This window comes from Hypanus sabinus, chromosome 22, assembly GCF_030144855.1.
Source record: "Hypanus sabinus isolate sHypSab1 chromosome 22, sHypSab1.hap1, whole genome shotgun sequence".
NCBI classification, from domain to species: domain Eukaryota; kingdom Metazoa; phylum Chordata; class Chondrichthyes; order Myliobatiformes; family Dasyatidae; genus Hypanus; species Hypanus sabinus.
In genome coordinates this window covers 29,873,654-29,894,010 of record NC_082727.1, presented here as the reverse complement: position 1 = coordinate 29,894,010, position 20,357 = coordinate 29,873,654, and the positions used below count along the sequence as shown (strand labels likewise).

At 38.0% G+C, this 20,357-nt stretch overlaps 1 protein-coding gene across 1 annotated transcript in view; it reads left to right on the top strand.

The window, feature by feature from the left end:
• The window catches only part of phyhiplb (phytanoyl-CoA 2-hydroxylase interacting protein-like b), a 56,644-nt gene that overhangs the window by 31,006 nt on the left and 5,281 nt on the right, over positions 1-20,357 (top strand). The window contains exons 3-4 of the mRNA XM_059947422.1: positions 16,082-16,278; positions 18,777-18,951. Coding sequence (XP_059803405.1) covers positions 16,082-16,278; positions 18,777-18,951 — 372 coding nt within the window. The remainder of the gene's footprint in view (positions 1-16,081; positions 16,279-18,776; positions 18,952-20,357) is intronic.

Sequence of the window (20,357 nt, the reverse complement as noted above, 5' to 3'; positions counted from 1 at the left end):
CAGTACGTATGAATGTGATGTTTTTTTTGTCAGAAATGATGAGGGCCTTTGACATTAGTCTAAACTGTATTTGTTCTTGCTTTTGAATTCTTCCATGAGACAGCTACTGAGCAGAATTCCATCTTGTGAATGGTCAGAACGTTCTCATTTTTGTCAGCTCTTTCATTACAGAAGATTTTTATTATTTACTACTATTGTAGGCAGTAAGAAAATCACATGAAGTTTAGTTTCAGATTTTGCTGGTTGGTCTTGTAATGAAAGATTGAATTAATATTTTCTCTTACAGTACTTGGAAAGATCTTCTCTGGTTACTCTTTTTTTCTGAAGTTAAATCACAATTTAGCTTCTTGTGTTTTCAAAGGTCATTAATCTGAAATTTGTTACGAAATAATGTAGTTAACCATGAATGATATAAGTTTTAGCGTACATATTTGTTTTGCCAACATGAACCAGCTGCCAGCAGTCACCCAAGTAGTGCTTAGCTTGTTGATTAGAAGTAACTTGGGGTCCAGCAATGAAGATATGAATGATAGCGGGATCAAAAACAATGCAGAGGAGAAGGCCCATCTCCACAAGTTCCCTGACAGCCTTGACAACCCTGGCCCCCATCATTACTGCTGTTAAAGCTTTTAAAAACTAAAAAAACACTAACATCAATTATAATTTAAAGTATTAAAGGAATATTATAAAGATAGAAACAGGAATAGACCATCTGGCCCCTTGCACCTGCTTAATTGAGAGTGCGGTTGATCTTTTAACTTAGTACCATTTACCTCTACTGGCCCCTTGTCCTTTGATTCCTTTAATCTTTAGAAATCAATTTATCACTTTGATTTGAATGCTCTCAGCAACTGAGCTTTCACAATGTTGATGGGTGGAGAATTCCAAAGATTTATTAGACTCTGGGTGAAGAAGTTGCATCTCATTTCACACAGAACACATAATTTATAAAGGAACTTCCTTTCTTTCCGCACAGTCCTACAATTACAATGGGGGCGTATAAATATAGAGAAAATGGTAGGATTACAGGGGGATTTTGGAGAACATGTCCAATAGTCCCAGGAGGTATCAGAACAGGTTGAAAAGGTGATTAATAAGGCAAATGGGATACATTCCTCAGGTAGAGTGTAGAATATTACAGTATGGAAGTCATGCTGGGAATGTGAAAACTGAGTGTGTTGCCAGAATGGGAGAATTATGTTATGAGGAGAAATTGTCTAGGTTTGTTTTTTTTTTGGAACAGGAAACTGAGTAATAGTGTATTTAAGTGTATGAAATTTAAGATCTAGAATGTATGACAGAAAGGGCCTATTTCTCTTGGGAGGGATTGAAGATGATGGAATTTAGAATCTGAATTGATAAACAATCTGCTGATTTAACACTCACTGGTCAAACAGCATCTGGGAGGAAGGAACTCAGGTCAAGACTGCTCAATTGTGGAAAAAGACTGGAGAGGCTAAGTCTATCTTCCCCAGAATAGGAATATGATTGAGGCATATAAAATAATGAGGAGTACAAATAGGTTGGATTGCAGATGTCTTTTCTCATATTAGAGATAAAAATTAGAGGAAAGAGTTATAGTAAAGGGGAAGAAAATTAGAGGAGTCTTGAAGGGCCCTTTTATACACAAAGAATTTTGAATATCTGGAATGCACTTCCAAGTGGGTGGTGGAAACTGACAGCATTTAAGAATAGTCTGAAAAGCACTTAAATCTAAGCATTGAGGGCTCTGGGCCAAAAATCTGGAAGATGGGTTTAATATGGATGGATGGCCACTGGTTGGCATGGGACAAATGACTTGTTTCCATCCTATATAACTCTATATCTAAATATGTGAGTCCCACACATTTTAATGCTTATGGGACATTTCTGAAGATAATCAAAGTCATAATTGTATATTTTTTTGTTTTTGACTCCTTGATCCACATTTGCCAATGTAAAAAATTAAATGTTTAATTGCCTCTGAAATGTTGTGAGACTTTCTGATAAAAGTACACTGCCAGTAATCTCTACCAGTGTCACCATTTTGAGGTATCTCACCAGTATTAAAAGAGACCATGTTTCTGATATAAACTGTGAAAATACAGATTACTGCAGGGAACTAGCATCTCTCTTGCATTGCCTTAAATGATAACTGAAAGCACAACATTGCATTTTGCTGTAATTCTGTTCACCCATCTGTCAACAATAATAGTTTATTTATTCATCCTTTATAACTTGCTAGTATGTGATTGCTACCTTAAAGTACTATATATGACTAAAATTGTTTCATTATTTTAACTAATGTTTGAAGGATTATTGAAAGGTTCCCCCCCCCCCTTCATTAGAACAGTGGGAGTCTATTGTCCTGCAGTTCTGTCAGTAGGATAAGTTCTTTCAGCGAGTCAGTTTTTACCTCTTATCACTTTACATACCATAATGTGCATATGAACGTTTAAAAAATACTCTTACATTAAAGATTTTCATTGTTAAGTACTTGAAATTGTACATCATATCAAAAAGATATATACAGATGAATCAGCAAAAACATTAAAAATGACTATATAATCCAGTACCAACAAGAGCAGCATCATGTCATGTTTCTATGTGTGACTTTCTGGTAGCTGTTTGCAAAAGTGCAGTGAAGATGTGTTATAAGAATTCACTGTGAAATATTTAGAAACCAAATGCTATATGCAAAAATATTCATATACTCTGTTTATACTAGAATGTATGTCTCTTGATTCCTGTTTTGAATAAAGACCTGAGTTACATCTCTCCACCCTCCAAATGGAAGTCTATAAACTGTATTTCTCTTTTTATTTCCTTTCTTGGCTCCTCCTGCTCTTCTAGCCTATCACCTAAAGTCAAGAATGATGCAGCTATGATGGACATTTGGCTCTTTGCTCGTGTTAACTTTTTGCTAGAAGTTATTTCTTCAATTTTGAGTATTCTGTTTCTCTAATTTCTACTGAGTCTGGTATTACTACACTGAGTCTGGTATTACTACTCTGTGTCATAATAGTCTGCTTTCATACAGAACTGAATTTTTCTTGGATAAATAGCTCTTAAACATAAGTGATTTTTTCTGATTCTACCAACACCTCTGCCAGTGGATTCCAGATACTGACTCTCTCTATATACAAAAACTTTTCCTGTCCAATCCCCTTTAAAATTAATCCCTTTTCCCTCACCTTACATCATGTACTTTTGTTTTTAATACCCCTACTGTGGGAGAAAGATACTGGTTACTGACTCTATCTATGCCTCTTATGACTTTATAGTCTTTGATCAGATCTCTCCTCAGTTCTCCTCAATCTCCTTCACTTCAGAGAAAACAAGTCCAGCCTGGAGAAGGGGAGAACTTCTGGTAAGATGGAGGCATGTTCAAATGCAGCAGCTTCTCTGGGGCCAACCAAAGGTGCACTTTTGGTTTTTAAAATGTTTTATATGATCGTAAGACTATATTGTACTCCAAGAACAATGGGTACAACAGGTCTATTGCATCAATGATCTGTTCATTGTTCAGAGCTGCCAGTGAGGTGTCGAAGGAGCCAGCAGACAAGTTGGAGAAGGAGAAGCTGTTGGATGGCCAGGAGCAGGAGAAACCAGTGGAAGAGTCAGAGAATGGGAGCCGGCACTCAGCCAGGAGAAGGCGAAGCTGGTAGTCGAGTTGAAGAAGGTTTGGAGGAGCTGTCCTAGGTGCAGACTGTGCTGCTGCCTGCTACTCGAAGACATCAGAGTTGGTGCACGAAAGTAGCATGCAGTGTAACCATGAGTGACTTTCTTGAACATTTCTCTTGCTATTGCAAGACCCTGTTGGATATTGATAATGTGAGATGCCGCCGGCTAGTGGAAAGACAGACAACAAGGCAGCAGCATGGCCTCAGTTGTAGCGAGAACAAGGTGTCACTCGAGCTTGCTTGCTGCTGCAGTCCAGGTGAGATGACGCTGAAGGGGTATAGTGTGGAGTCTGTGCTCAGTTGGGAGCTGGCCTCTCTCATCAGTGCTGCCCTCAATTTTCATGTCGCTCTGGGACTTGGACTATAACATGTTTTCTAGTGTAAGGATGTGTGCATTGTTTTTTTCTCTCTGTATTTTGAATGTATGTTATGTACTTAGGCCCCAGAGGAACACTGCCTTGTCTGACTTTATCCATGTATGGTCTGAATGATAATTAAACTTGATTGGATTTGAGCTCTCTCCTCATAGCTAAAGTCCTCCAAGCACGTCAATATGCTGGTGAATCTCATCTGAACTGTGTCCAGTGTAGCCACGCCTTTCCTTTGTGTAATGGCCAGAACTGTACAAAATGCTCCCAAATGCAATATAACCAGTGTTTTGTAAAGTTGTAGTACAATGTCCCAACTGTTATATTTTATCCCATGAGCTCAAAGGCATGCATGACAAATGCCTTCTTCACCACCTATCTATCTGTGTTGCACTTTCTGGGAACTATGGACTTAGATGCCCCAGTCTCTGCTTATCAACAACCCTTAATGCCCTTCCATTTATTATATATGCCCTACCGTTATTTGACTTCCCAAAATGCATTATCTTACACATGTTGGAATTAAATTCAATCTGCCAACACTCTATTCACCTCTCTGACTGATCTATCCTGCTGTAGCTTTAGACAATATCATCATCTTAGGTGAAATCCACAAAATTACTAATCATCCCTCTTTCAGTTGTATTTAAGTCGATAATATATACCATAGACAACAAGGGCTTCGCACCTTGCCTTGGATTTTATGTACCTTAATTTTCTAGTCTAGCCTACCATGCAGAATCTTGTCAAATTCCTTATAGGAAAAACTACCGCAGCAAGGTAGACCCATCCAAATATGTAACTGATATGGTCTTTAAAAATCTTGTTTCAGGATTTAAAGATCAACTCGAAAATATTCTGAACTGGTGACTTGAGAAAAGAATTTCCTAGTAGCTTCAGATTTACTTTTAGTTAGAAATCTTTCCCAGGGATTTGGTTTACCGTCTCTTTGCAGTAGAATTGAACACACTGATTTGCTGCATGTCATTAGGAATCAGAATTGGTGGGTTTTGAGGAGAATAACCGTTGTGTTAGAATGTTTCAGGATGATGTAAACACCTCTAAAACCAGCCAATCCATAGGGTACTTAGAAACAATAATAGGATTGGAAAGCAATCAACATAACTTTATGAAAGGGAAATTCTTTTTGATAGATCTGTTGGACTTTGTATAGATTTAACTAGAAGGATAGGAATGAAATAGTTGGCATGGTGTATGTGAACTTTCAGGAGGTCTTTGGTAAATTACCATTCACGGTATTATTAATCAAAATTGGAATGTACAGTAATTGAAAGTAAAATACCAGCATGAACTGAGGATTAGATAATGGACAAAAAACGTGAGAAGGACATAATCATTTTCTGGGTTGGGAGACTGTGATTGGTGGGATGCTACGGGAAATACTGCTGTGGCGCTAATTATTCACATTCTATATCAATGATTTGGAATGAGGAGATCACAAGCAATATATTTAAACCTGAGAGTAATGGAAAGCTGGTGGTAGTGTGGGTTGTGAGATGGATGTTGAGAAAATTTGGCAGGAAGTAAGCTGATTAAATGAATGTATAAACACATGGAAAATGGAATATAATGCGACAAAATGTAATGTCATTCACTTTGGTACAAAATAGAGGCAGTGAGTTTCTTTAAATGGTGAGAGCTTGAGTGGTACAGTTTATTGATATTCAGAGGGACTAGACATCTTTGTAGACAAATCATGAAAAATGAATATGTTGATACAACAAGTACAGTGGAATTGGACTAATTGGGCCATTGGTTAATTAGGTTAGCTGCTTATTTTGGAAAATTCATAAAGAACTAAAACTAATCGAAAATAGATAGGATTCCCCTAGTTTACTTGGGACACTGCAGTGCTTAATTGGGACAGAAAACTGTTGCTGAACAATTTCTAACTAGCATCAGTCGCATACACTTGTGTGGCCATTAGACACTATGTTTGCTTAGAGCAAATAGTTTTAAAATGGTGTCAGTTGTGTGTGTTTGTGTTCAAAAAGTAGTGATTTTTGTCACTGATGATTGGCAGAAAATAAGCAGTAAGACAATTTAGAATTGTTTTGCTCACTGCAGTTTCAAGCATTCATGACTAGAGATGCCAGAAACAGCCAGGAGTGAAAATGAAACAATTGACCACTTCAGCAAGATAGGAACTACAAAAAATTTGAAGGTATCAACCATCATCTTGAATGTTACAATGAAAATGAAGATTTGGAGGAAGCAATTGTCAAAAGCAGTCCATTACCTGCACAAGGTAACTACGATGATTTTGTTCATTTACAGTCAAACAAAAGAACATGGCAGCATATACTGGATGAATTCCTCCATTGATAACTATGAGGAACTAATACACAGCAGTTTTATAGTACTGTAGTAGTATTGGTAACATTCTAATTTCCTCTTTATTTCATTTAAATATATAATTTGTTACTCAGTTAAATGGTAGTTTGTCTTTTTTATACCTTTTAAACTATCGTCATGAAACTTTGGCTAATTGGAACAGTCGCATAATTGGATCAAACTGTGCTGATCCCAATGTGTCCCAATTAACTGGAATCCACTGTTATTAGGAAGTTGTGTAGAATATTGGTCTTTCTCACAAAGATTATAAATGCCTCGGTAATCTAGTAGCCTGTTGATGAAGAATCTGGAATACTGTAAACAGATCTAGTTGTCTTTCCTGAGGAAGTTAATATTTGTGATTAAGAGTAAAGTAAAGAGTCACTGCATTGGTCCTTGGGATTTTGGGTTTGTCATATGAGGACAGGCCGACTTAAATAGAATTAAATTTTGTAGTTTGAATGAATAAGTGTAGTGTTATTGAAATATAGTAGAAATATAGTCATTGAAATATAGTATTGAAATATATGTCAGGATCATATTTAGCTTGACTGGGTGTCCAGAACCAGGAACCATGGTCAAAAGATGGATTATTCAAGATGAGAAATTATTTTTTGTAATTAAAGAAAGTGGCTGACTAACAAGTTTTAGGTATTAAGGGATAAGGGGTTAATGTAAGCAAACAGTATCACAGTAAAAGCTCAGTCATAATCTTACTGAATGGATGAGCATCCATGAAAGGACAAATGGCCTACAGTTGTTTCTGTTTGAGTTCTTATTATTCCTTTAGAATAAACAAACCACTTAATGCTGAATAAATTGTCAGGATTTCTTCACTTATTTAAGTAATGTATTTCTGGTGTAGCTGAAGCTATATTATACAGTCCTCCAAGGGCTTTACATGATACAAAATGTAACAGTGGATCTCAAAGCATAAGCCCACAAGATTAAATTCAGCATGGTGATGTCTGTTTTAGTACAGTATGTAGCAGAGCCCAAATAATAAGTAGCCTATCATCAGTTATGCATCCTTCTGGAAGTTAATGAAATTATAATTTCAAGTGGGTTTAGACCTTAAGACCGTAAGACATAGGAGCAGAATTAGGCTACTTGGCCCATCACGTCTGCTCTGCCATTCCATCATAGCTGATTTATTATCACTCTTAACTTCTCTTGCCTTCTCCCCATAACCTTAGAAACCCTGATTAATCAAGAAGTTATGAACATCCACTTTAAGTATCTCCATTGCCATCTGTGACAATGAATTCCACGGATTCACCACTTTCTGGCTAAAGAAATAGCTTCTCATCACTTCTAAATGAACTTTCTATTCTGTGGCAGTGCCCTTTGGTCCTGTACTCATTCATTGTAGGAAGCATCCTCTCTGCATTCATTCTTTCCAGGCCTTTCAATATTTGATAGGTTTCAATGAGATTTCCCCTCCTACTCTTCTAAAGTCCAGTGAATACAGGTCAAGAGCTATTAAATGCTAGTCAAATGTTAACCCTTTCATTCATGGAATCATTCTCATGAACCTCCTCTGGACCATCTCCAATGCCAGCACATCTTTTCTTAGATAATAGGCCCAAAACTGCCATAATTCTCCAAGTGTGATCTGACCAATGCCTTATAAAGCCTCAGCATCAAATCTTGCTCTTGTATTCTACTCCTTTTGAAATCAGTGCTAATATTGTATTTGCCTTCCTTACCATTAACTCAACTTGCAAGTTAACCTTTAGGAAATGCTGCACAAGGACTCTCAAGTCTCTTTGTATGTCTCACTTTTGAATTTTCTCCCCATTTAGAAAATAGTCCATGCCTTATTTCTTCTGTTGAAATGCATGACCATACACTTACCTACACTATACTCCATCTGCTACTTCTTTGCTCATTCTCCCGATCTACTCAAGCCCTTCTGCAGACTCCCTGCTTTCTCAACACTACTTTCCCCTCCACCAATGTTTGTATTGTCTGCCAACTTGGCCACAAAACCATCAGTTCTATCATCAAAATTGTTGACGTATAACTTGAAAAGACCCCTACGGAACACCACTAATTATTTGCAACCAACAGAATAGGCCCCCTTTTTGCCTTTTTGCAAAACTTTTTGCCTCCTGTTTGTCAGCCAATCTTCTATTCATGCTAGTATCTTTCATATTACACCTTGGGCTCTTGTTAAGCAGCCTCATGTCAAAAGCCTTCTGAAAATTTAAAATAAACAACATCAACCAATTATGCTTTGTCTATGTTGCTTGGTATTTTTTCAAAGAACTCCAACAGATTTGTCAAGCAAGATTTTCCCTTGAGGAAACCATGCTAACTAGTCTATTTTATCATGTGCCTGCAAGTACCTCAAAACCTCATCCTTTATAATGGACTTCAATATCTTCCCAACCACTGAAGTCAGGCTAACTGGCCTATAATTTCCTTTCTTCAGCCTCCCCCCACTTCTTAAAAAGTGGAGTGACATTTGCAATTTTCCAGTCTTCCAGAACAATTTAAGAATTTATGATTCATGAAAGAATATTACTAATACCTCCATAATCTCACCAGCTACCTCTTTGAGAATTCCGGGATGTAGTCCATTTGGTCCAGCTGACTTGTCTATCTTGAAGCCCTTCAGTTTTCCAAGCACCTTCTCCTTAGTAATAACAACTGCACTCACTTCTGTCCCCTGACACACTTGAATTTCTGGCATACTACTAGTCTCTTCCATAGTGAAGACTGATGGAAAATTCTTATTAAGTTTGTTCACCATTTCTTTATCTCCCATTACCTTTCCAACTTAATTTACCAGCAGTCCAATATCCGCTCTCTCCTCTCTTTTACTCTTTATATATCTGAAAAAAATTGGTATATAATTTTTATTTGACTAGTTGGTATACAATTTATAGTTGATATATAAGACCGTAGACATAGGAGAAGAATTAGGCCATTTAGCCCATTGAGTCTGCTCCGCTATTCCATAATAGCTGATCCTGGATCCCACTCAAACCCATACACCTGCCTTCTCGCCATTTCCTTTGTTTCCTGATCAGTCAGGGCACCAATCAACTTCCGCCTTAAATATATGCATGGTCTTGGCCTCCACCGCAGTCTGTGGCAGAGCATTCCACAGTTTTACTTTTCTCTGCTTTAAAAAAAACCCTCCTTCCTTATTGTATATTCTGAATCAGCACCTAGAACCAAACCCCTTAATTGCTTTGTTCGGTTTCTGGGATGAGACAGATTTTCGTCTGAGTCCGACCAAATGCCGAATATTATCCTTTGCCTCTCTCCTGGCTATATGCCTGATCCTCCTTAGATGGAGAGATGTTGCCCTGCCCACTCATACTCAATGGCTTAACGACATTATGGCCTGCTTGGACCTCGAAAAAATTCATTATTCAGTTCTTAATTCGGACCTAAAGTTCCATAAGGTCTGGGGACTTTTTATCGAGTACTTTCATAACTTTCCTCTTGACTAGGGTTTTTTTTCTTTTCGGTCCCTTGCTTTCAGCTCCTTTTTTTTTCTGGTAGTAGGCATTACTGTCCTCTGTTGCTAAGTATATTCACAATCTGGGAGTTTGATTGTCCTGATTTATATTCTCTATATTGTGTTGTGGTTGGTCTGGAGTTTTTTTTGTGTGTTGTGGGGCTTGGGGAGGATACTAAGTTTACTTGTCTTCAATTTAGGTGCTTTTTTTTAAATTCTCTTTCTCTGTATCATATTGTCATTGTTGCTTAATTTTGCACTGTATAGTTCCTCATTGTGATTTGGGGTTTTTTTAATCTGTAAAATGTATAAAAAAAAACTAATTAAAAAAAATCCTCCTTCCCTTTGTTCTGAAGGGTCGCCTCTCAATTCTGAGGCTGTGCCCTCTAGTTCTGGATACCCCCACCATAGGAAACATCCTCTCCACATCCATCCTCTCTAGTCCTTTCAACATTAGGTAGGTTTCAATGAGATCCCCCCACGTTCTTCTGAATTCCAGTAAGGACAGGCCCAAAGTTGCCAAACAGTCCTCATGTTAACCCTTCCATTCCTGAAATCATATATTGTATGTTTTGAATTTCTACCATTGTTGAATTATATCTCTACAATGCATAGGGAGGAGAAGCAAGCAAAATCAAAACTGTAAAATAAAGTAAGGTGTAGTGTGTACAGGTCAACGAGGTCTTTTTCTATGAAGAATTGTTACCCCTTGATAACGCAGTCAGTGAAATGCTGTCTTAATGTCAAGTCAGAAACTCTTAATTCACTTCAGAAATTCAGCTGTTTGGAAGGTGTTTAAATTTAAAATATGATAAGGTCGTATCATCCTGACAAAACTCAAAATGGCCATTAATGAATAAGCTATGTGTAGGTGCCACTTTATGGTACGACTAATGATGCCATCTCTCATTTTGCTGGTGATTGAGGGTAACCATTTTGTATGGTATTAACGGGAATAAATTTATCTTACTTTTTATGACTCAAAAAGTTCGTTTAATTGTCATTCAACCATGCACGTATTTACAGCCAAAAGAAAAGCTTTCCTCTGGGGCCAACGTGCAAAGCGCAGTACCAACAGTCACACACAGCACACTGCACATATGGCTCATATAATTAAGATAGCAGAAAAAACAGTTACAAAAAAAATTATATAGCCCAAGTCCCCAAGGGGCATAGGCTGAAGATTGATGGTACTAGGACATTGTCTTGGAGCCATGTTTCTGCAAGAACAAGCACGCAGCAGTTCCTTATCAGCCATAGACAAACACAATCCAGCTTGTATGTCATTGAGAAGAACGTTGAAGAGCTGCACCAACAGGAAGAGTCAGCCTCCAACCCGCCAAGGACTTAAGCATGCACAGCGCATCTCTGTTCTCTCCCACACTGCCTCTGGCCTCTCCTCCCCTGGACAGCTGCAACAGATGACGCTGTGGCATGAGGGCCTAGTCTGGCAAAAACTGAGGCCACACAGCTCCACTGTCATCCGTCTCACCAATGAACTGAATTATTAATGTTCAACAGGGTCTTGCAATCATAAGTAAAACATCAAAGACAAACATTTGCACCATTTATTGGACTGTGTTCTTCCTCCATCTTCTGCCTCCGATACCTTCTTCCCAGGATGACTGCAGCAGGCAATGACATAGTATGCATCAAGCCCATGCTGAGTTCCATCGCTGTCTAGGAATTCACTAGTGGAGTAAACCTGCAGTACTTAGTGATTTTAATATCCAGCAGTGTCATGTACAAAAAAAATGTAAAGGATGAATAATTTTACCATTGGTTGGACCCGGAGAGGCCGTTGCAACAAAATCTGCTGCCATCTTACCAGAAAACTATAGGTTGAGCACACTGGGACTTTTCTCTTTGGAGTGGAGGAGGATGGGAGATGACCTGACAGAGATGAACAGAATGATAAGAGGTATAGATAGAGTGGACAGCTAGAGACTTTTTACCAGGGCAGGTAATAAAAAGGGACATCAGTTTAAGGTGATTAGAGGAAAGTATAAATGGGATATCAGAAATAAGTTCTTTACACAGTATGGTGAGCACTGTTCCCTCTAAACTGCTTAGGTGCATAATTACACAGTAACTGAAATGCTCCTGTACAATTTTATGTTAATACGATTTTGAAATTATACTAAAACAGTTTTGAAATCTATGTTGATATACCTGTAATTGTGTTTATGAATATAACCCATAAATTTTCTTATTAATAAATGTACTATAACCTTTACTTTGAAACATTTCAGAGCTTAAACATATTTACCTCGTTAGTGTTTCAACTTACTCTATTGTTACAAATTGTAACAATAACCACAGAATGGATGTCAGTAGCTGATTGTTATAAACCGTGAGCTTGCTGAACACTGTGACTGTTCTAATCAAAACATTTTACTTTTGTCTTCTGTATTTGTTTTGACAAAAATACATTTAAAGTGCCTTTTGTAATTTTCGGGTCCCGTAAAAAATTACTGTGCTGACTCTGTAGAACACCTTGCCAGGGGTAATGGTAGAGGTGTAGGATTTTGCGAATAAAACATGTAAGATTCGTTTCATGTGTTTAACAAAAGCCTTTTACTTTGATTATGAACAAATCAATGACAGTTATCTTACACTGACATCATTACATCATTACATCAGACCCCATCTGTTAAAGTGAACACAACAACTTGATTACGGTGTTTGTGAATTATGTAGAGTGGTTTCTATTATGAACAATCTGTGTTATATGTCACTCATTACATTGCCCTACACAGGCCATCTCCCAGAATTCACCAAAACTGGCATCGTGAGTCTGTCTGGAGCTCGCAAGAGCCACCCGGATCGTGTCCTATATGCCTTGGTTGGAGTAACAGAGGATGCCTCTGGCTCATTCAGAAGTGTACTGACACACATACGAGAGGTGATTGATAAGTTCATGGCCCAAGGTAGAAAGAGTCAGTTTTAGAAAACCTAGCACATTTATTTTTCAACATTGTCCCCTCCTACACATACACACTTAGTCCAGCGTATGTGGAGCATACAGATCCCTTCTTTGTAGAAGTGGTGCACAGCAGGGGTGATTGATAAGTTCATGGCCTAAGGTAGAACAAGATGAGTTATACAGCTCTCATTGCATGCACGTGCATTTCAACTCTGATTATACAGAAAATTTGAAGTTAATAACTCATCTCCTTGACGAAGTCCTGATGAAGGGTCTCGCCCCGAAACGTCGACTGTGCTTCTCCTTATAGATGCTGCCTGGCCTGCTGTGTTCCACCAGCATTTTGTGTGTGTTGTTTGAACTTCCAGCATCTGCAGATTTCCTCATGTTAGGTTTTCTAAAATTGACTCCTTCTACCTTAGGCCACAGATTGATCAATTACCCCTCATATGGTCATGTCACGAAGCCTAGGCTACAGTAGTGGAACCATCCAGGTGTAGTTGGGTGATTTAAGGCAATCTACAGAAATACATGCAGATTTGCCCTTCCTATCTACAATAAGTCTTTTCACCCTTTCCAAAATGCAGAATGGGCCATCATTTTGACACAAAAGAATTGTTTCTGTTGATTGGTATCAAAAAAATGCCAGATTAAATCTACTGTGATTCAATATTGTAAAACAATAAAACATGAACGTTTCCAAGGGCGTGAATACTTTTTATAGGCACTGTATTTATTACATGCAGGCAGGTCTTCTAGTAGACTCACCACTCTGCTTGTAGTAAAACTACTTATCAACGCTACAAAGTAATAAAATTTGGTATTGTCCACAGTGATTTATCGCTGGGGTTCTGCTTTTGCAAACCCCACAGTAATGTGCTGCTCCCAAAACTCTGGCAGTTTCAAATGATTGCATTGGTCAATATGTTGTTGAGTAACTCTGGAATCATCCAGGAGTCATCAATGTCAGAATTTGTGAATAAAACATGCAAGAATGATTTTATGTGCTTAACAAAAGCCAAAGCCCTTTACTTCATTATTACCAAACCAAAAGCAGTTGCCTTACACTGACATCATTATGTCAGACACTGTCTCATAAAGTGAATACCACAACTCAATGAAAGTGTTTGTGAATTATGTAGAATAGTTTCTGTTTGACACTCTTTGTTGAGGATGGGGATATACACTCATTGGCCACTTTATTAGAGACAAAAGGTATCACTGAGCGTATTTCCGTATGTTCATGGTCTTCTGCTGCTGTGGCCCATCACCTTCAAGGTTCAACGTGTTATGCATTCAGACATGCTCTTCTGCGCACATATTATAAGTGGCTGTTTGAGTTACTGTTGCCTTCTTGTCAGCTTGAACCAATCTGGCCATTCTGTTCTGACCTCTCTTGTTAACAAGGTGTTTTTCCCACAGAACTGCTGTTCAATAAGTGATTTTTGTTTTTCACACCATTCTCTGTAAACTCTAGAGACTGTTGCATGTGAAAATCCCAGGAGAGCAGCAAAGATACTCGAGCCACTTTGGCTGACACCAACAATCATTCCATGGTTAAAGCCATTGACATCTCATTTCTTCCCCATTCTGATGTTCTCTCTCTCTCTCTCTCTCCCTCTCCGACAGTTGGCACCCAGCTTAATGTTGCATTACCGCCACCTTCTGCTCCAGAGTGTGCAATAGACTTATATTCTAAATCCCTTTACCCAATCACACACGCACATACCCTAACCTACACTTTATCCTCCCATCTTTGGCCATCCTAGTACCCTATTCCTGTTTATCTGTCCTACCCTATAAAAAAAACCCTGTACCCCTTAAGAAAGCTAAAAATACCCTAACCTGTGCTCTTTCACCCATGCCCAGCAACCCTTTTAATGTGAATTCCTGCAATTCTCTTAGATTAATTCTTATCATCTCTCTCTGTATCCCATACTTCCTGCAACTCAGAACTACATGTTCTACTGACTCCTCTTCCTGACATTCCTCACACAATCCTGTATGGTGTTTCCCTATCATTTTCAATGTTTTGTTTAATGCACAGTGCCCCAGTCTTAACCTAGTCCACACAGTTTCCTCTCTTCTGTATCCACTGCCTACCCTAGTAGCTGTAACACTCGTTTGTATTTGATATAAATGACTCCCTTTCCCCTCTCTATCCCATCTTTCTTGCCATATTTGGTTGACTATTTTCCCAGACGACACACTTAACCTCTGCTTTACTGATACTAATGTGCATTTCTATATTTTCTTTCTTTAATGCCCTCTTTGCTAACTTATCCACCCTCTCATTCCCCTTCACCCCTACATGTGCTGGAACCCATAGAAATTTTACCTGAACTCCCTGATTTGCAATTCTTGTGACTGACTGAAGGACTTCATAAAATACATCTTGCCGACTGTTTGAGTGAAAAGACCTTAAACTTGCTAGAACTGAGGATGAATCTGAGTATATCAATACTTCGACTTGTCTAGCTTTCTCCACCCATCGCAACACAACCAATACTGCCAGCATCTCCACTGTATGATGTTCGGTCTGAACAACTGAACCTCTTGACAATGCTGTTATCTATTAATTTGCTGCCATATGATTGGTTGATTAGGTATTTACATCAACTAGCAAAAGTGTACCTAATAAAATGACCACTATTTGGAGCCACCACCCCTGACTCACTGCTTACAGCTGTAACTTGTTAGCCATCCACTTACACAAGAGGATTTAGTGGGACTTGATTGGCTCCAAGAGACCCCTCCATATCACGGTATTCTGTAATGGTACCCCCACTTTCCCATTCAATCGCATATTATAAGCAGAAGTGCTGCAAAATGGATTTTCTTTTGTGTTAAAACCATTTTATCAGTGTGACCCACCACCATTATTTGACAGCTGATGCCAACGTTAAACTCTGGCATAGTCAAGACTTATGCAAAAGAAGCAACTTTAGTACTTTGTGTAGTGTTTTTTTCTCTCCCGTTATAAGCTCTATAAGAATGTATTTTATTCTGTATCACATTCTGTGTCACAAAATTTTGCGTAGTGATTTGTGAACTCTGTAAGGGTGAGTTTCTATAACTAGAATGGCCATAATGCAGGCATTACCTGTATTGGATCATGGGCAAGATGCAACATAGTGGAGTTTTTACACTACACCATATATTAAACCAACAGCTTAAAAAGTAGATATTGTAAGATGGATAAGTACCTGAACTGCGACCTAGAAGTGTCTTGCCAATTTTTTGTGATTACATAAATGAGAATTGGTATATATTAATACTTCTACTTTTTGCACAGGAAACAAATCACAGGACAGTGGCATTGCAGAGATGGAAGAGCTCGCTGTTCCTCATAACATAAAAATAAGCAACATCACATGTGATTCTTTCAAAATCTCATGGAGCATGGATTCAAAATGTAAAGATCGTATTACACATTACTTTATTGACCTGAACAAGAAAGAAACCAAGAATTCCAATAAATTCAAACACAAGGTAAAATTCTATTGTCAATTGTACATAGTTTTATGTTAAGGCCACTGTGCTTGTTTAATGTTTCATATACCAAAGCTTTTACCAAATAATCCTAAATATTCATTTCAGTGAAGTTAAATGTCATAGTCAGTTGACTATATAGTTACTCCTTTTAAAGGATAATTATTTTTCATTTCTACATAATTGAAACAGTATCTGCAAAGATTCTTATTATTCCTCATGCTGTGCCTTACAGCATCTGATTCAAGGCAGTCCAAAGACATTAAAAAGTGTTCCAAATATACTAAAGAAAAGTGGATCAAGAAATGAAGAGCCCTTGAACAATGTGGAATAATGGCAATATGGAAAAGGGAAAATGAAAGATTCATTTTAAGGGGCAAGAGTAGCCTTGAATTGAAAGGTGACATCAAGAAGTAGTCTGATTTGCCAAACAATGGCAATGATTGTGCATAGTGCGAGGCAAATATTAGATTTTTAAAGTGTGCTGAAAACAGTACTCATAATATACAGAATAATTAGCCAAATTAAAATTAACTCCAATAGGCTTCGTGTTAAATGCTTAAGCTGTGATGCATAGTATCAAGGTGTGTATCGTGTTGGCATTTGCATTGTTACACAGGCCCAAAGGTTGTTCCGCCCACTTACTACTTTTAATATCTTTTTAATGAAATAAGCAATAGTCTGTGATGGAATGTTTTAAATTTCTGACATTTAAAGTATTAGTGTTTTTGATCATTTTTTTATTAGGTTGACTCAGTGCCTATTTTAAAACAAGATCTGGAAGGCCAATTCACTGCAACAATTGCTCCATCAGCATGTAATTACATTTCTCATCAAATATAATAAATGCATTACTTGAGACAGCTGTTAACAAAGCATCTGGGATGTTAGGCTGTAACTGCCTAAGTAGTATTTGCAAGACAAAGAAAAAAGGACATCTTGGGTTCTGGTGGAATTGCTTTCTTTTTAGCTGCTTCATAATCAACAGACAATACTCAATAGGGTTTGGGGTTAATCATAATGACACTGTAATGATAGTGTGCATCAGTTTTTCTGTGATTTCCATCTTCTTGCTGTCAATTAATTTCACACTAAAGTAAGAAGATATAAGAATTTAGTTCCAGATGTACATGATCAGCTTTCAGGATAATTTTAGTGCAAAAAGCTTCCATTGCTTTTGAAAAACAGTTGGATAGGAAAGATTCAGAGGACTTGGACCAAGTGCAAACAAGCACGATTAGCTTAGTACACACAAGTTGGGCCAAAGCGCCCATTTCTCTGACTTTTCATTCAGATTAAACCAGCCAACCTTTTGTTCTATAATGTTATTCCAGCTCATTTTTGCCACTTTTGCACTCTTGATATACATGTGAGTACTTCATGGGATTGAGTGAGTTGTGTCACACATTGTAAAGTGCTACTTTGATTGAAGGCTGAGACAACTTTCAATATGATACTTAGCTCTTCCTAAGTTAAATAGAAAAGTTATATATTTAGTTACTTACTTTATTGTCACCAAACAATTGATACTAGAACGTACAATTATCACAGTGATATTTGATTCTGCACTTCGCGCTCCCAGGAGTACAACTCAAAGTAAATATAATTTTAAAATTTAAATTATCAATTATAATTAGAAATATAGAAAAGGGAAAGTAAAGTAGTGCAAAAAGAAACCAAGAGACAGGTCCGGATATTTGGAAGATACAGCCCAGATCTGGGTCAGGATCTGGAACCCCGAGGAACTTAAAGCTTTTGACCTGTTCCAACTGTGCACCACCAATGTGCAAGTAGATGGGGTCATGCAGTCCGCTACTCCTTCTGAAGTCAACAACCAATTCGTTCATCTTGCTGACGTTGAGGGATAGGTTATTGTCCTTTCACCATGCCACTAGGTTCTTAATTTCCTCTCTGTACTCAGACTCATCATTACCCAAGATACGGCCTACAATTGTGGTGTCAACAGCAAACTTATATATTGAGTTTGATGAAAACTTGGCTACACAATCATGGGTGTACAGTGAGTACAGCAGGGGGCTGAGTACACAGCCTTGTGGGGCACCGGTGCTCAGAGTGATTTTACAGCCTGGGTCCTGTCTGTGAGGAAGTTGAAGATCCAGCTGCAGGTCTGAGTGCTAAGACCCAGGTTCTGGAGCTTAGGAATCAGTTTATTTGGAATGATGGTATTAAGGGCAGAGCTACAGTCAATGAAAAGTATAAAAATATAGTCTTCAATTATATAGAAAAAATGGGAGTTTCTTGCTGTAGTTCCCATGTAATCCAGGATGACAACACACAATGAAATTCTAGATACCTTGAGTTTCCATATTCACCACTGAATATATACAATACAAATAATCTTAAAGATATTCAATTTTGAATTCAATATTTTTGTAATTTGAATGCCTTTAAAAAAAGGTAGTTGTAATCATGAGTACTCTGGTGTTTGTATTATTAATGCTTCATTTGAGAGATCAGAATTTAATTTTGTGCTACAGGATGTTCCTACTAAATTGGTGGCAAAAGCAGTTCCTCTGCCAATGACAGTACGTGGTCACTGGTTCTTGAGTCCCAGAACAGAGTATACTGTAGCTGTTCAGACTGCTTCAAAGCAAGGTGATGGCGATTACACTGTGTCTGACTGGAGTGAAGTTGTGGAATTCTGTACTGCAGGTAAAATACTTGAATTTGAATTTCTCAAACATAATCCAACAAAATAATCCAACAAGGTGGTAAAATCAACTCATCAAGAATACTTCCAATGTGAGTTTAAAGCCCTGATCTACCACTGCATCAATTACCAATGAGTGACAAGCAACAGTATATCTGCTGTCCAAACATTTCATGTCTGCTACATCTACTAACAATAGAAAAACTCCTGGACAATATATGTGAAGTTTTAATACCCACAGTTTTCTGGGAGTTGTTGTTGATTCTCAGACAGAAGGGAGATGTTATTATTTTCTTTCAAAAATGATCATTTGTGGATGATTCAGCAGTCAGTAGAGAAAATAATCTACTGTCGATAGAAGAGTCATGGGATAATGAAGTGGCAATTAAGAAGTTGCAGAAGCAGAGTCAGAGTTATAAAGCACTACAGCACAGAAACAAGCTCTTCTCCCTTTTTAGTTCATGCCGAACTATTATTCTGCCTTGTCCCATCTACTCACACCCTGACCATACCCTTGCTGTCCATGTATCCAAATTTCAAAATTCAAAGTAAATTTATTATCAAAGTGTATATGTCACTATGTACAACTCTGAGATTCATTGTCTTGTGGACATACTCAATAAATCCACACCCACGAGATGATTTCTCTTAAATAGTGAAATCAAACCTGCATCCACACTTCTGCTGGCAGCTCATTCCTTACACTCTCACCACCCTCTGAGTGAAGTTGTTCCCGGAAGTATTTCACCTTTCACCCTTAAGCTATGACCTCTAGTTCGAGCCTTGCGCAACCTCGGTAGAGAAAGCTTGCTTGCATTTGCCCTATTTATACCCTAAATTACTGTTAATCTCTATCAATTCACCTGCACTTCAGAGAATGAAGTCCTAACCTATTCCATTTTTCCCTATAATTCAGATCCTGAAGTCCTTGCAACATCCTTGTAAATTTACTGTGTACTGATTCAATCTTCTTGATAACTTTCCTTTAGATAGATGACCAAAACTGCACATAATACTCCAAATTAAGCCTCACCAACATCTTAGTTAACTTCAATGTAACATCCCAGCTCCTGTACCAAATACTTTCATTCATGAAGGGCAGTGTGCCAGCAGCTGTCCATTTGACCCTCTCTTCCTATGACACATCAGCAAGGAATTATGAATCTGGATTCCCAGATCCCTCTGTTCTACTGCACTCCTCAGTGCCCTACCATTCACTGTGTAAGTCCTGCCCTGGTTTGTCCACCCAAAGTGCAACTGCATTAAATTCCATCAGCCATTTTTCCAGCTGGTTGTTAATCTAGAAAAAGAACAATGTCTAAAAAGTTTATAAAGGATAACATTGATCCAGTAAACAAATTGGAAGTTGACTCAGTAGCAACTAGATCATCAGCAAAACTGTTCAGTC